We start from the raw sequence: 21,368 nt of genomic DNA, 5'->3' as shown, positions 1-21,368 counted from the left end.
TATCTTAGTTAGTGGGGCAGTAAAATACTAAAGCTTTTAGTCTATTGTCTTGGCCATGATAATCAGGTCACTTATTTGTCAGTTATGTGTGTTGGTTATGTAGGTCTAATCTTTGATCTGTCTCTTTTACAGATAGACACACATTAGCTAAGTAACTAGATTAAGCCTTCCTGTACTCTGTATGTGTTTTAAAAGTAAGTGTTAAAGTGGAAAACGCTGTAACCGGCACTGATACCAGGTCAACAAAGTAACTTCAGCTAATATCATTCATCACTCAATACTGGACCAATTTTGGACCAAAGATTTGTTTTTGCATTTGTCACTTACATACAAATGCATGGGAAAATAGGGTCCAGGTTGAAAAATAGACATTCCCCTTTAACACTACTACCAACTAGCTCAGATCTAGTACTATTCCTGCGTGCTTTACCTATTCAGTGTGATTGTTTTACTGCAGCGTTGCATGACCACAAACCACAATGGCTGTTTTCTTGGAGTTCCAACGTGATGTAGATTAATACCAGGAGGACATAGTATTCTGCACATGTCACAGGATGAAGGGTGTGTGGCTCTTGACAGCTAGAAAATGTGAAATGAATGCTATCCCTGTTTTTAAGAGATTCCATTAGACTGGTCTGCAAAGATGCACAGGTCAATATGCCATTTAGTATCTGCCCTCAATGCTAACTATTAACCCATTATCAAACACTTAGGTCACTGACCCTGACTTTGTGTGCTCAAGTCTATTTACATAATCTAAAAAGCTAATGAACTAAACACACATAATCACTACAGCTAACAGAAACCCTATATACATGCACCATTTCCCCAAGACACTGAGGTTATAAATATCAATACTGGCTCATACCTTTTAATTTAAGGTGATTTTTGGCACCTTATCTGATGCAGAGTGAGGCTTGAGTACACTTTGTCCTTGCTGTGGACACCGTCTAGCATGAATCTCACAAACGCCTATTACCCTGAGCAACGACATATAATATACTGTCAGACCGAGACCTTTACCTCACCTCCCATTGTGCAATCTTGTCTGCTCCTTTTCTTTCTGTCTTTAAATCCTCTATATTGTAGCTTAAACACTCTGTACCTTGATCCTCTCTTCCCCCTGTCATTATCAGATTAAATGGTTACTATGGAAACAAAGCAAACAAGTGCAATTAACAACAAAGCTTAAATGAAGAGAAAACATATTTTTCTGAATGCAGGTTCCAGTTTATGGAGGATTTATTTTTATACTTGTAGCTGGGTTAATTGTCTCATAGTATGACTTAAATGACATAAATCATAGGCTTATTTTTGAGTGTGCTATTAAAAAGACGAAATTGGACAGGCACCCCTCTATTCCCATCCACTACACCAATTTTAACAGTTGGGGTCTGTTTGTTTGTCCGGCTTTTCCAAGAATCTGTTTCTATAAATGTTCCCAGGCTTAAAGCCGCACTTCTTGTCATTTGTGTCTTGTAGGTTTGCTAAGAACTTGTCTCCAGACAAGATCAACCTGAGCACGCTGAAGGGGGAGGGCCAGCTGACCAACCTGGAGCTGGATGAGGAGGTGCTCCAGAGCTTGCTGGACCTGCCCACCTGGCTGGCCATCAACCGTGTGGAATGCAACAAGGCCGCCATCAGGGTGAGGGACACTGTCATATGTTCAATTTGTTGAACTCTCTCAGATAGTTGGATGAGAGAATTGTTACCACTCTAATAGCTGTACATTAAATATGAAGCCTCAGCCTGCAGCCGGCTATCTTAGCCTAGCATAAAGACTGGAAACAGGAGGAAACAGCCAGCCTGGCTCTGTCCAAAGGTAACAAAATCTACCTACCAGCACCTCTAAAGCTCACTAGTTTATATGTTATATCTCTATTTCCTGATCAGACACAGTTCCGTCCTTTGCTGGCAACTGTGGAGAGCCAAGAAATATTCCGGTGCAAAACGGTGAATTGTTGGTTTTACTCTTTTATTTTTGTATGGATTAAACAAATTAGAAATGATGTGTTAATTAGTGTTTCCCCCCAGTTTCCAGTCTTTATGATAAGCTTAGCTAACCGGCTGCGGGCTGTAGCTTTATATTTAACAGATATAAAAGTTATATCCATCTTGTAACTCTCTGCCATAAAGCGAATAAGTATATTTCCCAAAATTCCCAACTTTTGTTAAAACCAAATTATAGAGATGAGATTTGTTTCTTTGCACTACACTTTGCTGGAGCTGTCTGATGCCCCCGATGTGGTCATGGTCATCATTGAATTGCCATTTATAAGAGCAGACTCTGACACACCCTGGAAACTGTGAATGGAGCAGTAATTTCCATCATGACTGGACTTTTATTCAGACCAAGGTCCACTTTCCACCTCTTCTTTTATTCCTCCACCTCATTTTTTCTCTCTCATTTCTTCCCTTGTTCATTTCTCAATCCTTTTCCTTACACATCTGTCGTCCTGTCCTGTATCCCCATTTTGTTGGTCACTCATCCTCCTTTGCCGTCTTTCTTCTAAGTTGGTCTGCTGGCTCGAAATAAGTAGTCTCTTGTATTTACTCAACACAATTGCTGTGTCATTGACAGTGTGTGTTGCATGCATCTATAATACCCACATCATTTACAGTAAGTGCGTGTGGAGCATCAGATTTCTCACTGAACCATGGAACTGTTGAATTGAAATCTGTGGTACCGCCTGGCTCCAGTTTAAAGTGCATTGCAGTGTTTATTGTAAAACTGGTTAAAAGATCAGAGAACCGATGTATATCTCACTTCCTCACTTGTCAGATCCCCTTCTCTTATCTGTGTCTTCTTGTTACAGAGGAACAAGACTGTCGCACCCAAATAAAATAAAAGTTGCTTTATCGGTTACTCATAACACTCATAGAAACTAAAATAAATGTTTCTGCTCTGAAGACTCAAAGAGCTAGCACCCCCAGCTGGCACTTCCTAGCAATTGTATGACAGAGGCAAGGCAAACAAAATGTGTCTCTAATTCCATTAGAGCCACAAATCCTTGTTTCTTGATTTATGACCTCTCAAAGAACGAGTCACTCTGTGGAAAGAACGGCAAGTGAGCATAAGCATTTAATCTCTTTTTATATGTAATTTGACAAAGACTTGAATCAAGAGGCTGCTGGTTGAGGATCAAGGTCAGGTCAAATGGGGTTAAGGTCAGTCTAGACTCATTGATTTCTTTTTCTTCCTTCATCTCTGAGCAAACTTGCCTGCTGTTTTTACTTGATTTAATTCTGTGCAGTTCAGTTGCGTTTCGTTTGATATGTACATCTCATTGAATGGTAATTGGGAACACTAAAAAGCCAAATGCTTGCTGTAGGGATCAGAATGCTGGTAGGCTGAAAAGCTAAGCCAATGTTGTGTTTTCATTCACAGATACCATGGACAAAGTTGAAGACTCACCCAATCTCTTTGGTAAGTTTCAACTACTACACTTGTTGCTCACATAATCAAAAAATGTCATTGAGAAGTTTTTTCTTTCTACATTTAATCTCATTTAAGTCATTGAATCTTACGAATAAGTACCACAAGTTTACAAAAAATAAAAACTGATTTGTGTTTTATAGTATAATAGAACCAATTAACAACCTGTACTCCTGCGTAATTTACTTATTGTCCGTCACATGTTAAACGACGCGTTTCATCACAAGGTGAAGAGCAGGAAGCCGCTGAAGGTGTTGTAATAATAGCTGTCGTCGTAGAGCACTCTGTTTGCGTAGAGATTCACAAACACGCTGTCTCCAGCCTCCAGCTGCACCACGGCTGCGTTGGTCGCACTGTCGTGGCTATCGTCACCCACAGTGTCCCAGGTTGATACCATCCTTTGGCTGTTCATCATCAGGGACACCACTGAGTTGGGCCGTCCGGAGTTGTTGTTGTACATGGTGTAGCTGAAGTAGTACATCCCCCGGACCATGGCGGTGAAGATGCCAGTGGCGGGGTTGTAGCCACCGCCGATGTTGGAGAGGATTCTTTGATATTTCAGTGGTGTGTCTTGTTCAAACGGACCAATTGAGCTTCCTAAAGCAGCGGTGAAAGCCATCTTTGACATGCTCACAGATGTGACGGCTGCGAGTTGCTTCAGCTGCTCGTCCTGAGCCTGGTTTATCTTCCGGAGCTCCTCTACCTGGCTTTTGTAGGACTCCAAGTAGACTTCGACGGTGGCCATTTTCTGCATCATGGCACCGAGGTTTTGCTCAAGCGTGCCGTATGTCTGGGTCATGGCTGCGAGCTTCTCCCTCATGGCTGCCACCTCGCTGAGCAGGGCGCAGGTGTCAGGTTGGCAGACTGCCATGCTGGTCCCAATCCCCAGGTGGCTGTAATTCCCATTGCACAGGCAGCTGGAAACCAACAACAACAGGAGAAACATACGCTCCATTTTCGAACACTCGTCTATACGAAATCTGGATATCGCATGTGGTCCTCACTCCTCCATATATATACTTCCTGCACCTGGTGTTTTGCAACATGTTTGGCACGCTGTCTTAATTATAATATTACATAAGATATTAGAACAAACCTATCAGGGGAACAAAACTATAACAAAACTATTTCTCAAACATTCAGCATGATTATCACTACCACATAATACAAGGGCATTATATTAAAAGGCCCCTATCAGATCAAGCACTTTCGTAATCTGCTTTTAGTCACAAAACTGTAGAACACAATGTTATCACACCACCAACAATAGCAAGGAAATATCATATAACCGTGTGAAAAGGGAGAGTCTACTGCCTCAAGGTGGTACATATAGAAATGTTGTGTCAAGAGTTTTAATTAATTTGAGAATAGCGACGGCATAATCAATTGCATTTCAATGTGTTTTATCCTGTTAGACTGGCTGCTAAGTGATATGTAGGCGGCTTCCACATCTCTAGTGGCAAAGGGCTAAGCAGGCTGCAACAATCTATTCTATCAATTGAACTACACTGTAAATGTCAAGCTTGCAAAAATGCTCTTTTCCAGTATAACATTGTGATCGGCTGACTGACGCATATCTTACAATAAGGAAAACACTAGAATGAGGTGCTGATGAGATGACAAACATTAAGACAAAACAGTAAAACTAGGTTGATGGAAATGGCCACAGCAGTCCGTCACTGTGAATGACGGTCTACTACAGAATCAAAAGCTAAGAAAATCATTTCATGAAGACATTGGTTGTTGGTCGTAAAGTTAAGGCCTTGACTTGCTTGCAGACCCTGGATAAAGTGGTGATGGAGATGAGTACCTGTGATGAGCCCCGTCCCCCCAATGGCCCGTCTCCCATAGCAACCGCATCAGGACAAAGGTGAGCACTGCGTTTTTTTTTTTTTTTTTGTTTTTTTTTTTTTTACAACTCTATTTTCTGCATTTGGGTGAAGAGTCTCTGAAGAAGAAGAAGAAGACATACTTTATTAATCCCGCAAGGGGAAATTACATTTTTTCACTCTGTTGTTAGTTACACACATTACACACAGGCCCAAAATACACACACATGCCCAGGACCTATACATGCACAAATGGAGAGATGTCAGTGAGGGGCTGCCCATGGACAGGCGTTTTATGTTATGAAAGATGCTATATAAATAAAGTTTATTATTATTTCCTTGCCTGGACTGAAATAATTTGGTTCTGCTGGTTTGATTTGATACAGTTGAAAATCTAATCTAACATATGAACACATTTATAATCAGTGAAATTTCATTTAATATACTGTTCTGTACTCTTAACTTACTGTTAAGAACCAAACCGTCCCAGTAATCATCAAATCTATTTTGAGCTAATCTGATCTTCCAGAAGAGGAACATGACCGAAAAAGTTTTAAACCACTGAATGAAAAAAGTCAGTGTCCTTGTAGGTTCAGTGTCATATTTAGTCTTTGAACTTGTAATTATGTTCAGACAAAATCTACTTACTGTACAGACTAGAAATAATTTATTGCACCCTTTTGCTAGGCACTACTTATCACCTTGTTTACCTAACATTCTCGCCACCTGTCTGTCTCCCTTGCAGTGAATATGGCTTTGCTGAGAAGGTGGTAGAGGGGATGTCACTGTCCATCAACTCCATCGTCATCAGGATCAGTGCCAAGGCCTTTAACGCCTCCTTTGAGCTCTCCCAGCTGCAGGTCTACAGCGTCAACACCAGCTGGAGCATCAGTGACCTGCGATTCACCCGCATCCAGGACCCTCAGAGGGGAGAGGTCTGTGTTTATTTTATTATTTTCGAAAATAACGAGGATGTTGTGTCACCCATAGTTTTTTTTTTTTAACATACTACCATGCCTGTTTGGTCCAGATCCTGACGTTCAAAGAGATCAGCTGGCAGATGATTCGTATTGAGGCTGACGCTATCCAGAGCGCTGAGCATGAGATGTTGAGTGCCCCCATTCGCCTCATCACCAACCAGTCCAAGATCAGAGTCACTCTGAAGAGACGGGTCAGTCACAAACACAGACACACATCCTTTTAAGATTCATTCACTTTATGAAATTTGATGGACCAGGCTTGTAGCGCACACCGCTCTAAGCAACATCTTTTCCACTGTGAACAATGATCCCTCTGTGTGGCCTCACAGGCTACAGGGCCAACAGCAGTGATTCATCAACTGGCCAGTGTGTGTTTAAATAAAAACAAAAAAAACCCTCTACTAATATCTGATGTGGAGATTAAATACAATGCAGCATACAGCTCACAAAGACTTTTTGTTTGAGCTCTTCGAAAGTAATTAACCCCATTTGTTTCCTCTGCCACTAACAGAACTGCTGAATAAAGCATTTATCACAGGGCACAAACATATTCTCTCCCAAATGGGCTTGTCTGATATTCTGTTTGTGAATTACCTGATAAAGAACATGTGATGTGTGTTTCACGTTTTGGAGCTATTCATAGTCAGGAAAAAGCAGTTCAGTTCAGTACAGTTTCAGTCAGTATCCTGACCATCCATCCATCTTCAACCGCTTATCCGCGGGCAGAGGTTCCCTGACCGATTTATAAAGAGAAATACCTCACACATGAGAGAATTTCCCTACGAGTGTGATGTTACATTAATGGGAACTTCTCAGGCTACCTCCACCTGCATAATGCGTGTTCATACCAACGGCTCTACCTGATACAGATTAAGGACTGTAACGTGGTGGCCTCCAAGCTGATTCTGATCCTGGACGACCTGCTCTGGGTGCTGACCGACTCCCAGCTCAAAGCCATGGTGCAGTATGCCAAGTCTCTAAGCGAGGCCATGGAGAAGTCTGCACAGCAGAGGAAGAGCATGGCCACAGAAGACCAGGTACACACAACACATGACTGACTCACACAGATATCCAGAAACACAGAGACTTCGTCCAGGACAAACTTCACATGTCGATTTCTCTCCCTCTTTCGGTTTCCCCTTAACATTTCCCATCCCTCTCCCTGTCACTGCCCTAACTTCACCCTCTGTGGATAAGCCGAGTCATTGTCTGATGGTTTGTCCTTGTGTCCATGGATATCTTGTCTGCCCCTCTCTATCTGTCCGGCATCTGCCTACACCATCTTTGTCTATCTCTGTTGCTGTTAGTGTCTTTCATTCTGTCCTATTTCTTTTTTTGTGTGCTTCTTAAACACATACACTTACAAAATGTATGTACATTGATCAACCACACAACTTCACCCTTATCCAGTCCCACAAAACATACACAATTTGTTTTCTGTAGTGCACAATGTTTTTTCTGTTTGGTCTGATACACCACCTGCTGGTAGAATTGAGTATTGCATGATTCAGTTGTTGAATGAACCAGACATGAAAATTGAAAAATACTTAACATTAACCCACCACCATTAACAACAATATTACAAGACTAAATACAGCAAAGCCTTAAAAACACAGCATCAACAACAGCACATCAACATCTTAAACTGCTAACACTAATCACAGTATCTGTGCTTTTTCGGGCGTGTGCATCTGTGTTCAGCAGGTGTCCTCAGTGCCACCCACAGCCCAGCAGGTGCGTACCCAGCAGGCATCAACAGCCGCTGACCAGAATGCAACCATGGCCAAGTTGTTCAGCGCCTACGACGTATGCGAGACGTCCCACCACCTCCAGATTACGCACCTCGACCTGCACATCTGTGATGACATCCATGTTAAGGACAAAGGTACCATATGCACAGATCTACATATGCTCTACATTGTGGTGTGCATGTATTCACATGTGTATACATGACATATACACATGCTGTCAGGTACACAGAAAAGTCAGAGGTAGGGCATGTGATACATGAACATACATATGTTTTCTTTTTTTTCTTTAGTTAAACCACAGAGATTAGTACACCAAACAGTTTTTTCAAAACATTTTACTGAAAAGCATTGACTCGATTTTTCTGTCTTCCGTCTGTGCAGTGAGCAATAAGAGGATAACTGGTGGGGCCATGCAGCTTTCCTTCAGCTCCATCACTCTGGACTACTACCCTTTCCACAGAGCAGGTATGGATTCTGTACCACTGCAACATACTAATATATGCAGTGCTTCCTGCATCCTCACTATAAACTCACTACAAGTTTTATTGGCTTTGAATTACGTCAAACTGTTTTAGAGCAGACGCTAAGTTAGCTTCTCATAACTTCTCCTATGCAGACACACCTCATTGAGTGTAGTCTTTTTTTCATCTTTATTTCTATTTCCCTTTTATTGTTTCTCTTTTTGCATTTTTGTTCTATTTTTTTCTCTTATTCTTATAATCTGGCCTTTTGTTTTGGTGTCCCTCCATCTTCCACACGTTCTGCTTGTGCCAAGTTCCTTTTTTTTGTTCCACGTTTGTTGTTCTTTATTTTCATTTGCAACAAATGTAGAAACACTATAGTTGTAACACTATAGTTGTAACCAAACATAAAAGCCTTGGCTTTCAATGCTTTTAAAAGTAATTACATCAAAGGATGATAATAAAAAATATTATTATAAATACTACAAAAACAAGTAACCATGTAGAAATGAAAAGTATACAATAAAAACAGCATAAAGTAACTTGGTAAGCAGAACAAGAACCTTGAGATGCACCTTGTTGATGTGCAGTTCACCATAAAATCAAAAAGATTCACAAATGACGGACGTTCAGCTTACCTGTACTAATTCTCCTACTCTCTGACCGCTCCAGGTGACTGTTGTGCACACTGGATGCACTACAGCGAGGCCACCAAGACCAGAGAGGGCTGGGCACGGAGTCTGCTCGATGAGTTCAAGTCCAACGTGGAGATGCTAAAGAGTGCGGTTCGAGACCAGCAAGGCCCGGCCCCTGCACACAGTTCCCCACAACACGGTAAACACACACGTCTCAGGGTGTACATTTTTGTTGCATCTCCTTGTACACAAACAGAACATCATCCCTGTGGATTTTCTGCCCTCCAGTGTCCCTTAAGGACGATGTGTATTGGCCTCTAGGAAGTCAGGAGAGAGCAGGAGGAGGAGTAGGGCTTAGGGAGGCAGATGGAGAACTCCTAGAGTGGAGCCCACACACACAGCCTCCGGCCCAGTGCTGCTGGTGCCTAGAGCCAGGTACCCCGGTGTGTGTGCGCACATCTGGGTGCGGTGATGCACACCTTTTGCAAAGGGTTTCTCTTTGGAGTACTGAGTGGTTGCCCTGTTTGTTTCCCTCTTTGTCATTCTGTTTTCAATTTCTCAATCCTTCCATCTCTCTTTCTTTCTCTCCAGGTAAGATAAACACCTCTTCCAGCGCTTCCTTCAGTCCTCCTCCCCCTCAAACCCCCAAGACCCAGCTCATGTCCAGCTCTGTTGTTCTCAGGATGGCTGACTTCAGCATCTACCAGGTCATTACAGACACACTCTGGCTTACAAAACCTCCATGTATGGAATCATTGAGACTACATACGCCTTCACTGCTAACTTTGAGCGATAGTTTCTGTGTCTTCTTGTTTATTGCAGGTGTCAACAGCAGACCAGCGTCGCTCCAGCCCCAAGACCATGATCTCCTGCAATAAGAAGGCCTTGTACCTTCCCACAGAGATGCCAGCCATTCATGTCGAGTTCACAGAGTACTACTTTCCTGATGGAAAAGACTATCCCAGTAAGACTTTACTGGGATTAGCATCTCATTTTAGAAACATTAATCTTTATTATTAGGTCGTGAGCCGTTTTTATACACCAGGCCCACTGTTCTGGCTGCGACCTTCTATCTCTCACCTCCCTTTTGGATCTATTCGGGCTATTTATTCAGCTTTGGGGAAGTCATTGACTGCTGTGTGGCTGAGAAGACATTGATTTTCCGAAGTACACCCAGTGTTCTGAATGAGGAATCACCCAATTAATTCATGTTATGGATTTCTCACAAATTCCCTCCATTAGGAAACATTATATGAGCAAGAAAGTGAAAATTGTTTTTTCTTGTGTTTCCTCTCTTTGTGCTTTTTCTAATGTCCTCCTCTATATGACTACAACACCTGATCTCTTCCACATTCCCCATTTCCTCCCGCTCATCTAGTCCCGTGTCCTAACCTGTACGTCCAGCTGAACGCCCTGCAGCTGGTTCTGGATCCTCGCAGCCTGGTGTGGATCAACCTTTTCACCCTCGACCTCAGGCAGAGTCTGGAGCAGTTCATGGAGATCTACAAGCTCAGTGATTCGCAGAAACCCGAAGAGCATGTTGACATCAAGGTTGACGGCCTCATGCTTAAGGTGAGGTGGAATGCAGAAACATTTGTTCAGGTTTAAAGTGTGAAATGAAGTCTCTGGTACTTAATGTTTTTTTGTGTTTTCTACTCCTCATTAGCTGGTGATTCCCACCAATTGGGACGCCTCCTGTCCCGCTGATCTTCCTCGCTCCATTTCAGTGCAGACCTCAGAAATGGTGGCCACAAACACCCGGCACCCAGCTAACTGCACCCGCTCCCACCTTGAGGCCTTGTTGCAGGCCTTTGAAGAGGAGCCCTTCTTCTCTCCCTGTTTCTCCTCCTTCCCTCGCTCCTCCTCCTCCTTACCCCTTCTCCATCCCGTCTTCCAGCGCCACGCTCACGAACAAGACACCAAGCTTCATGAAATCTACCGGGGCCTGGTGGTGCCGACGTTGGGCACAGACGCCCTCAAGATGCCAGCCGCCTCTGACTTTTGGGCTTTGCACTTTGCCCAGTTCTGGGTGGACTATGAAGGCACCCGCGGAGGCAAGGGGCGACCGCAGCCCTTCGTGGACTCCTTCCCTCTAACCATGTGGGCAAGTCAGCCTGCAAAGATTATCCAGCACCAGGAGAAGCTCAGAGAGGGTTTGTCCAGAAGCACATCAGGAGAGGCTGTCGCACGTCTGCAGAGGAAACGATTATTAAAGGACTATTACAGTACTGATGGTGCTGCAGCATCAGCACACGATTCAACACTGCCTTCCAGGAACGGACTTCATAAACCCCTCTCATTGGGAAGCCCGCCTTCCTCCTCCTCCTCTTCTTTGTCATCATCAAGTAAAGAAGCAGATGTGCATGTATTGGTGCACGTGCAGAAGCATCTAAGTGCTCAGGTATTTTTTTCATCCTTATAGTTTTCAATACTGCACAATATACAATATACATTACCCTTTAACTGGTGAATGTGTAAAGCCACAACTTGATAATCAATGTGTGAGTCTGTCATGTGGATTGTTTTGGTTATTGCTCATCAGATTTTTGATTAAACATGTTGCATCACACCCCAAGGGTGCAAAGATTTAGTGAAGAATGACAATTTTACTGCTGCCTTTTTAGTGCTAAAATGAAAAAAAATGTTGATACTTAAATAAATGTTTAAGTCATTTATCAAATATGGAAAACATTTGCTGGTTCCACCCTATAACATTTGAATATTTTCCAAAAAATAAACAGATTATACATTTTAATAACCACTTTTGTGTGTGTGTGTGTGTGTGTGTGTGTGTGTGTGTCCAGGTGAGCCACCGGCAGTATGTGTTTCTGATGCATCTTCAGCGCAGCATCAAAGCCCTGCAACAGACACTACAGCAGGATCTGGAGGAAATGGGCTCCAAGAAAGACCGCAAGGATCCGTCTCAGCATCTTGCAGACCACCAGCCCTTCACTGTCTGCCTGGGTCTCCTGTTGAAAAGCACAGAGGTGTCCCTGCTCCTGAAGCCCATCCCCCAGCCTGAGGGTTCACGATCTCCTCTGGGGTCCGAGCTCTCCCCCTCAGAGAGCCGGGGAACTCTGGAGCCTGGGAGCGATGCAGGAGAGGGGGCGGAGAAGGGGAGTGAAGGAGCTGGATCTGGGTCCGAAGGAGGCGCAGCCAGAGGGGCATACACTGTAGACCAGCTGTTATGTGGTGATAGCTCGGAGGGTGGAGCCTCGCATGGTCCTGCCCCTCTCGTCCCCAACTCTACGCGTCCTGACTCAAATCACAAAGCCTCGCTGGACGAGAGGACTTCAGCTAAGAACTCTGGGAGGCGGAGTTCAGATGAAGGGGGCGAGGCAGTAGTGGATGGGTTGGCTGGAGGTGAAGATGTTGTAGCTGGACTAGATTCTAAAACCCAGACGGGTGACCCTCTGTCAGACTGGAGCGACAAAGACAAGGCTGCAGCCGCCAAGATGCCTCAGTCAATATCCAGGTATTCAGTTTATCACTCAAAAAGGCTGTTCATTTATACCGCAGTGTCATCACCACAGTGATACGACAGGACTCTACTAAATGAACATCACACTCTTGCACTAAGTCAGTGCTGTACAAAAGGCCATCAACAGATTTATGCATTTAAGTTTTTATAATTTGCATACATTACATTTGACATTGGGAACAGTACCAAAATTGTTTTATCTTAACCTTCAGAAAGAAAAAAAAAAAAAAGTTAATTTTTTTTTGTTTATTCTTAACTTAACAAATCAGTCACTTGACAGAAAAATCAATTTATAGCCATTTTATTGCTAAATATTTGCTGGATTCATTGTCACTAACGCAATGATTTGCTGCTTGTGTCCGTTCTTAAAAGATTGTAAATCTAATCGGATTTTGTCAAAAAAAACAAACGAGCAATTCGAAGAAGGCACCTGGCATCAGGGCTTTCAACTCCATAATTGATTAAACTGTCAATTATTGTTTTGATTAATTGTTTAGTCTATGAAAAGTAAAAAATAAAATATTTGAAAATGCCCATCACAAGTTCTAAGAGCTCATGGTGACATCTTTAAATCTTGTGTTGTCTGATCAACAGTCTAAAAACCCAAAGATTATCACGCTACGGTTATATAAAAACAGAAAGTCCTCTGATTTTGGAGACTGAAACCAGCAAATATCTAGTGTTTTTGCTTAATTAAACGAATTAAACTATTAACAATTGTTGATGTTTCATTTCCCATTGATTGACTGTTTCAGCTTTTGCTAAACAAATAATCGTAATCAACCAATGGATCGATAAGTTGTAGCCCTTAAAAGATCATACGGTATATCGTCCAAGGAATCGTCCGTTTTTAGATTTTTTTTTTTCTTCTTTTTTACAACTGAATCTGAGTATTCTCCCTCTGTGCCTCATTGTGGATGATGAATGTCATGACTGAGTCTCTCTCTAAGTTAATCTGTCTATTCCTGAACACAAGAGCTGTGTGTTGATCACCCACATGAATGTTTGAGTGTCTGTCAGTAACAGAAACCTTGCACGCGTCTCTGACATTATGAATGTTGGTTGGCCTCAAGCTGCCATGTCTTTCTGTGTGTATTGTCTCGTCAGCATTTCCTATTCTTGTCATTTCTTATCTCATTCACTTCCATTTCTGCCTCTTGACCTTTGCTTTGACCCATGCGAGGTGTGTGTGTGTGTGTGTGTGTGTGTGTGTGTGTGTGTGTGTGTGTGTGTGTGTGTGTGTGTGTGTGTGTGTGTGTGTGTGTGTGTGTGTGTTTTCTCTCTACCAAGGAAAGGAAGTTTGTCTGTGGTTTCTGATTTCCTCAGCTCCTCAAACTCCAGCAGATCCACCTCCCTTTATTCCATGTCCAACATGTAAGGCACTGGATCTGTGACTAGCCGTATTAATGTGCGTGTGTTTATGTATGATGTGTGAGTTTGTCTTTGCAATTGTGATCCTTGGATGAATACAAATCAGTGCAAACGTGTGTATGTGAGTCCCCTGTGGGCATGCATTTGCATGTGTGCATGACACCCCGGTACTTGTCTGTATGTGTTAAATGAGTCCTGTGTTTGGTGTCTACGTGGTGGTGATGGTAAAGATAAAAAACGAAGCTCCTTCTTTGTGACAACTCTTTTTTTTTTTTTTCTTTTTTTTTCAGCCTTGTGTTCTCAGTCTTTTGGGAGCCACTTTGATTTTATCGGTTGTGATTTCTCTGTAGATCGTTTCTTGCTCTTTGGGAGGCTAGCACACTTGGTTCTTACATGACCTCAAACAACACCACATAAAGGACTGAAGCGATATTTAATTCATAGTTTGATGAGTAAGCCTTGTCAGCTCTCTGAGAGCGCAGCAGGCTCTGCTCAGTGTTAGCATAAGAACAAATCTATATCAGATATGACCAAATAAAAGCACTGGCCCTGTTCTTTTTCTCTCAATGTCACTGCCAATCAGCCAGTCATTCAGAATCACTGGCATGCATGGATAGTGTTGCACAGCAGATTTTAAACTATACAGAAAGAAATGATTGAAATGATCTGCCTCTCACACACTCCATTTCTTGTGTGTGTTGTAGTGGTCGTTTGATGCGGGACCGCTCCCAGTCCAGTTTCTCCGTGTCCTATAAGAACATGAAGAAGAGCCCGTCCCTGCAGTCGCTGGACAACATCTCTATAGACAGCTACCTGATGGAGGACGGAGACGCATACAGTCTGCTAGAGAGAGGTGGCACAAACATGAATGCATTCTTACACACAAATGTACAGCAAACTACTTTTTTTGCACATATGTACAAGTGTCCAGCCCACATGGACCTTTTTGGACAAACATACCGATGCAGTGTTGTAACATTTATGAAACAAGAACATAATTTCTTTACATATGAAAAAATAAAACCATTAAATCTGCGTTTTTCAATTACAAATGGTAACTTAAGTATATATATCATCACCAGTGTCATTGTTCTGTTGCTTCGGTGACCTCCTTGTTTAGAGTTTGATACTAAAGATTAAAAAAAAAAATACACACATACACTGGTAGGCAACTGTATTTTCCAGAGGGTGGCAGCATTGTTCTGCTATGTCAGTAATGTGCATCTTACAGTCAGTGTAAGATACTTTAGTCTCATGATGCATTGATAAAGCCTGACCATACATACAAGTCAAATGTGTGTCTTGTCTCTGTAAGTAATATGTGTATATCATTATGTGCGGTACAGATGACGTGTCCATGTCAGGCTTCAAGGATGCCATCAGCGAACAGAGTGCCACTGAGAGCGCCACCGAGGCAGTGATTGGTCAGGAGCAGGAGGGGGGCGTGTCCCCCGACACTGTCAGTGCGACCTCCCAGAGCATCGACGATCCCACCAAAGATATAGTAAGACACCAAAACTTTGAGGATTCTAGAAGTTTGGAAATAACACAAAATCTCTGGTAGACTAATAACTCCACATTATTGATTTTGATGTTGTGGCTCTCATCTCGTATACTGTAATGCTTCTCACTGCGATACAAAATATTTACTGTAACTATGGATTTGTAATCTATGAAATCATTCTGGCCTTTATAATATACTATGTACAGTAAGAGAGTTAGGAATTCACATACAGTAAGAAAATGTGTGGAGGATTTAGAACATAGAATGTATAGAAACCCTGCCACACAGAATATGATGATTGTTCTTGTTTGTTCCTCTCCTCCAGGTGTCGGTGCTGGTGTTGAAGGTGCAGTCAGTGTGTGTGGGCATGGAAGTGTTTGGCGAGAGCACAGCCGTGGCTCTGGAGGTGGGCCAGGTCACACCCAGCCAGCTGGGCAATGTCAGCCTGAGACAGTACCTCAGCAATCGCAGCCTGGGTAAGAAGATGGCTGCATACATGGTTTATATGACAATTCTATTCAACCATGGTCTTACTTGTTAGCAGAATTGATATCAAGGTTGATTTGACAGAAATGGTGTATAAAAATTCAGCACGTGCACTTTTAATATTTGTTTGATATTCATTTTGCAAACTGTTATTGGCAAAATACTGGCGTTAGGAACAAGCTGCTCCTATTTTGAATTCTGAGCTGGTAGATTACATAAAACAAATCCACCCAAACAGACTTCTGTCGAAGTAGGCTGCAGCCTTAGTGAAGATGAAAGTGAAGAGACATTTGTCAAGATTAAAGCACACAAGTAGGGCAGCTACTAAACAAAGAAAGAACAGCAGGGGAATGTGTGTGTGTGTGTGTGTGTGTGTGTGTGTGTGTGTGTGTGTGTGTGTGTGGATTCTTTTTAGATGACCTTTTTAATAGTATTTTGTTCATTTGACAATAGACAGTGAGAGGATACACAAGGACAGCAAGAGGAAGGAGATGTGATAAAGGTCCTGGAACAGACCTTAAACCACCAGGATGCCCCATAACTGACCCCTCCTGCCTCTTGTATTCTACTTGTTCACATTTTAACACAAGACAGACAGATGGTGTCAGATGGACACAGGATATTCCTGTTTCACCCACAACAGACACAAGCTTAACATCTTAACAACCAATTTAATCGTTTAAATCAGTTTTCATGGAAAAATGCCAAACATTTGATAGGTTCTCGAGAATTATTTTTCCTTTTTTGGGCTTACATTGTAATAAATAGAATATTTTGAGGTTTTGGCCTGTTTGGTAGGACAAAGTAAGTAGTTAATATGATGTCACATTCGGCTCTAAGATATTGTGATAGATGTTTTTCAGTGTTTTCTGACCGATGTTTGATCAAACAGTTACTGGATTCATTGAGGAAAATATTGAGCAGAATAATCTATAATGAATAATCTTCAATTGCAGCCCTAGTCTGAATTCCCCAAGAATAAGTTAACCATTATTTCAAGTGTACTCTCACACATTTACACACTAACACAGCCACCCCCTCCTCTTTTATTTACCTTGCCATAACTCCCCACAGGTATGGTGTGTTCAGTACCAATACCTGCTCAAAGCAGCCAAGGTAACTGCTGTGTGTTAATCCACCATCTGCAACTTAACATGCATGCTTTCCCCAGCGTGTCTGTTACTTTCCACCTGTGTGTGTGTGTGTGTGTGTATACAGATTGCGCACATGTTTTTTTTCTTCCAGTTTGTCTTCTGTCAAATCTCATTTCCAGACTCAGGACTTTTGCTCGATGGCATGCACTGCAAGTGCACATAGATACTGTGTGTGTGTGTGTGTGTGTGTGTGTGTGTGTTTTAGCAGCAGGGGGTGTTTATGTGACATTGAAATCTTTTTTTCTCCGTTGTGTGTGTGTGTGGCACTTAAGAGAGATTCAGAGTGAATGGACCCATTATTTGCCACATTAGGCCCACAAGTGTGTGTGTGTGTGTGTGTGTGTGATTTAAATTAACTGCAACCATTTGTGCAGACTGGTGTTAACCCCTGATCTTCCCATTCACTGCTTTGTCTAATTCGTCCTCTCTCTGTCTCCCCCTCCTTTCTCCCCACCTTCCTCATCTCTTCACTGCAGCAGACTTTGCAGTTTCAGTCCAGTGACTCAGGCAATGAGAGAAACGCCACCCCTTCGCTACCTCTCCTTCTCCTCTTATCTCACAAGAGCAATCCCTCCTCTTCCCTTTTTCTTTCACTTCTCCTCCACCTTTCCTCCTCACTCTTCCCTCAAGCTCCTACTCATCTTCCTACTAATCCTCTGTCATTTAACCCCCCACCCCATCTTCCTCCCTCCCTAGGCCATCTTTTCTCTTCCCTCCCCTGTCTTATCACAGTCACTCAGTCCCTGGCTGTTGTCTGTCTCTCTCTCTCTCTCTCTCTCTCTCTCTCTCTCTCTCTCTCTCTCCTCACCCTCTTGCTCTCTCTCTCTCTCCTCACCCTCTTGCTCTCTCTCTCTCTCCTCACCCTCTTGCTCTCTGTCTCTCTCCTCACCCTCTTGCTCTCTCTCTCTCCTCACCCTCTTGCTCTCTCTCTCTCCTCACCCTCTCGCGCTCTCTCTCTCTTTGCCTTGACCCTATAGCCGCCCAGCATTGAGAGAGAATATGTCTTTTATCTGTGAAAAGCTGACAGCATTGTGTATGTGGGTGTATGGTCGTGAAATTGCTTTATGGTATTAACCCTCACGTGACTTTCCTTCAGAGAGCATATTAAATGGATGTGACGCACTTCTCAGTCATAATGAAAAGATTTCTTTCTTTAAGTGGCCATTTTCATGCCTTGCTGAGTGTTTCGCCTGTTAAAAACGTGTGCCTGTAATTGTGTGCTTGCCAGCTCAATTTGTGTGTAACATCTGTGTAAAAGGAGGATTTTAATTACCCTCCCTCTCTCGGGTTTAACACCTCTCAACCTCAACTTTCATTAGTTTGTGTCTTCTTTCTCTCTGTCCTCACTTTCCTCACCTCTCTTTTTTTTTCTTCTTCAATAAACAGGATTCGTATCGTCACATTTTGTGACACTGAAATTTAGGTCATTCTTAATACACCATCAAATCGTTAGGGTTAGTTGTTAGCAACTCAGAGTTTAGCTTTGTACAGTGTCTAAAAGGAAGAAAAGAAATAATTCAATGGTTGAAACCTTACTTTGAATGCTCAAACACTTAGGTGGGAGTTTCCACCGAACCCTCTAATCCTTAGTCCTCGGAAATAATTAAACATCACTGCAGCGAAGAGCCCGTGGGATTGTACAAAATCTCAACTCCTCTTTTTAATTCCTTCCTGCCTCTTTTTTTTCCAGCTCACTTAGCTTTTTCTGTGTTTCCAACTTTTTCCCCACTCCTTTCTGATATTCTGCTTCCTTCATCTCACCTCTTACTGGCCTTGTTTAAACCTGGCCTTAACATGCACCCTTTTTTTAATTGATTGATTTAGTTATTTTTATTAGAGTGAGCTAAATTGAAGCTGTAAATGCACTCAGTATGTCCTGATGATAACTTATAGATATATTTTTATTTTTTTTTAAACCAAGGAGATTGAATAAATGATCATCATCCAGGCGCTTTTTGAACTGTGGTTTTATATGATTGGCGGGATTCAAAAAATACAGCTATATATTGGCCGGTAGTCATTTTTTAAACATAAACTGAAACACGTGACATAGACGAACAATGTTTATACTCATTTCGTTTTGTTTTTTTATAATTGTAACCAAGATATGTACTGAGCGGGACATTTTACAGTTGAAAACTAAACTTGTCAGTGTTCTCTGGTGCATAACATTTTTTTAATTTCACTGTCTTTTGATACACAGTTTCAGTCAAATAGCACGTCATCAGGACGGATGTGGATTGGACAGGAAAGAGAAGATGCTTACTGTCAGATTCAAAGTATATAAAGAGAGAGAAATGCTATTTGCTATTGGGTGTATTTTAATGTCAGGTGTATATGTGTATTCCAGCTGAATCCTCTACATCCACAGACATGACACAGAAGCTAATGCTAATCACAGCCTTTGTCTCTGTCCTCACAGCTGGTGGTGAGATCAGCTCTGCGTCCACCGGGGGCCTCCACAGTCCAGCGGTGTGCGCTCGCCTTGAGAGCGGGCCCTGCGCCGCCGCTCACTCGCCGCTGGCCGAGCGCAACGGCTTCCTGCAGCTGCGTCTCCACGGATACCAAGCAAGCTTCTTGATGTCCACGCTGCGTAACCTGGCTCACTTCCTGGAGGACGACTCTGCGCCGCTGGTGCTGCCCATGGAGATCAGCGTCAGGGACACACACGTCAACCTAAAGGTGAGAATCCCCGGTGTTTTGTACAGCGGTGTAATTCCAGCTCCTTGGATTCGGAGTTTGGAAGCTTTTGTTTTACCCTGAGGTTATCGTTTTAGAACTACAGTATACCTGGAAGACCTCAGCAGAATATTTGTCCTGTTTTTTTCCAGTTGTGTTACAGTAATATAACCTGTTACTCACTGCCATACAGTGCAGCAGCTTTGATAACCAAATTAAATATTTTGAACTGTGGCCTAATTGGAATTTGGATTTGGACTGAATGTTTAATGATATAAAAAAGGCCTTTTTGCCTTCTCTCTTGTGTTCCTTCACAAGTGAGTAGATTTGCCGTGGAACTGATGTGGAAACCTGGATATGGATAATTTCTCTCTCAGCATCTGTGTCCTGTCTCCTCCTCCTCCTCCTCCTCCTCCTCCTCCTCCTCCTCCTCCTCCACACACATATACATGCTCACACACATCCCAACTTATACTACCACACTCAACATGTGCTGTCTCTGCTGCAGGACGACGGTCCCCGTGACAATCTCTCTGACTCGGAGTCCTCGCCTATCACCCTGCATGTGGATAGTCTCATAATACACAGAAGAGACGACGGCTCATTCTATATCGGAGGTGAGCAACGACACACATTTTCTTTTTTTGGGGGCTTTTTCCCTTTATTGGATAGTGACAGTGGATAGACAGGAAAGGGGGAGAGAGATGGGGGATGATAAGCAGCAAAGGCCAGCAGGTCGGATTCGAACCCACGCCGCTGCAAAGAACTCAGCCTACATGGGGCACACGCTCTTACTGGGTGAGCTAGAGGCCGCCCCGCACACACGTTTTCATCCTCCAGATATTTCCACCTCCCCTTTAGCACTGATTCACTGCCGTTATATAAGGCTTTGAAGTCCACACTCAGTACTTCCACACCTCCAAACTCCCTTCTGTTGTCTCTCATCTCCTTACAGTGGACACAGCAGCGGAGACCAAACCATGGAAAGAGGGTGCGTTGATTGATGGCACTCTGACTCCAGTCCCTGAGATTGTGGGTGGTGTCTGCGGTATACCAAAGGCTACACAGACCCGAGCCCCACCCACCAGCCCCCCTCCATCTAGCAGAGAAAAGGTAAGAAGCACAATGAAAGCATACTGTGGGGGTATATGAGAGTAAAGTATATAGAGGCACAAATTGCTACCCACAACACCTGTCAACAATCTTCAATAAATATTGCCACACTTTTTTCTCTCCTACAAACGTAAAACTACTGAACAAGAAGGACAGTTTTTTTTCTGACTGAATATAAAAAAGATGTAGTGAAAATCCAGTTCCCTGCTTGGCTTGCATTGTGTATACAGTGGGAGTGATATTGATCAGCTTTTGCAGAATACAAGTATTACATTTGTAGTTGGAACATTGAAAATGAACAGTTACATAATGCTGTTTAGGTCATCTGATCTACACAACAAAACAGGTTGTTTGTCATTTCCTTTCAACACGAGCCATTTGAGCGTTTTCTGATCAGTCACAGATAGTGGCCACAGGTAGTACTGGCGAAATGGTTCATAGTTACAGCTCGGCGAATTAGTCAACACGAACGGGACACAACATACACC

General features: G+C 42.8%; 2 protein-coding genes across 8 annotated transcripts in view; one reads left to right on the top strand and one right to left on the bottom strand.

Annotated features, from left to right (window-relative positions):
* bltp3b (bridge-like lipid transfer protein family member 3B) overlaps positions 1 to 21,368 on the top strand; it is a 34,262-nt gene that overhangs the window by 10,662 nt on the left and 2,232 nt on the right. Inside the window, exons 2-23 of one of the 7 annotated variants that reach the window (XM_078281476.1) lie at positions 1,483 to 1,645; positions 3,389 to 3,427; positions 5,215 to 5,306; positions 6,011 to 6,200; positions 6,296 to 6,436; positions 7,115 to 7,282; positions 7,950 to 8,130; positions 8,378 to 8,461; positions 9,130 to 9,291; positions 9,684 to 9,799; positions 9,915 to 10,056; positions 10,471 to 10,664; positions 10,759 to 11,493; positions 11,897 to 12,567; positions 13,864 to 13,947; positions 14,649 to 14,797; positions 15,291 to 15,448; positions 15,774 to 15,924; positions 17,009 to 17,050; positions 19,511 to 19,770; positions 20,276 to 20,384; positions 20,723 to 20,880. In XM_078281476.1, coding sequence (XP_078137602.1) covers positions 1,483 to 1,645; positions 3,389 to 3,427; positions 5,215 to 5,306; positions 6,011 to 6,200; positions 6,296 to 6,436; positions 7,115 to 7,282; positions 7,950 to 8,130; positions 8,378 to 8,461; positions 9,130 to 9,291; positions 9,684 to 9,799; positions 9,915 to 10,056; positions 10,471 to 10,664; positions 10,759 to 11,493; positions 11,897 to 12,567; positions 13,864 to 13,947; positions 14,649 to 14,797; positions 15,291 to 15,448; positions 15,774 to 15,924; positions 17,009 to 17,050; positions 19,511 to 19,770; positions 20,276 to 20,384; positions 20,723 to 20,880 — 4,189 coding nt within the window. Of the gene's footprint in view, positions 1 to 1,482; positions 1,646 to 3,388; positions 3,428 to 5,214; positions 5,307 to 6,010; positions 6,201 to 6,295; positions 6,437 to 7,114; positions 7,283 to 7,946; positions 8,131 to 8,377; positions 8,462 to 9,129; positions 9,292 to 9,683; positions 9,800 to 9,914; positions 10,057 to 10,470; positions 10,665 to 10,758; positions 11,494 to 11,896; positions 12,568 to 13,863; positions 13,948 to 14,648; positions 14,798 to 15,290; positions 15,449 to 15,773; positions 15,925 to 17,008; positions 17,051 to 19,510; positions 19,771 to 20,085; positions 20,191 to 20,275; positions 20,385 to 20,722; positions 20,881 to 21,368 lie in introns of those variants that run through there. The other 6 variants (XM_078281475.1, XM_078281481.1, XM_078281478.1 and 3 more) reach the window with 6 other exon arrangements.
* On the bottom strand, positions 3,657 to 4,391 carry LOC144512426 (complement C1q-like protein 2). The gene has a single exon (XM_078243184.1). The coding sequence runs from the start codon at positions 4,389 to 4,391 to the stop codon at positions 3,657 to 3,659; it is 735 nt and encodes a 244-aa protein (XP_078099310.1).

Source organism: Sander vitreus, chromosome 23, assembly GCF_031162955.1.
Source record: "Sander vitreus isolate 19-12246 chromosome 23, sanVit1, whole genome shotgun sequence".
NCBI classification, from domain to species: domain Eukaryota; kingdom Metazoa; phylum Chordata; class Actinopteri; order Perciformes; family Percidae; genus Sander; species Sander vitreus.
This window is presented reverse-complemented; position numbering and strand designations above follow the sequence as displayed.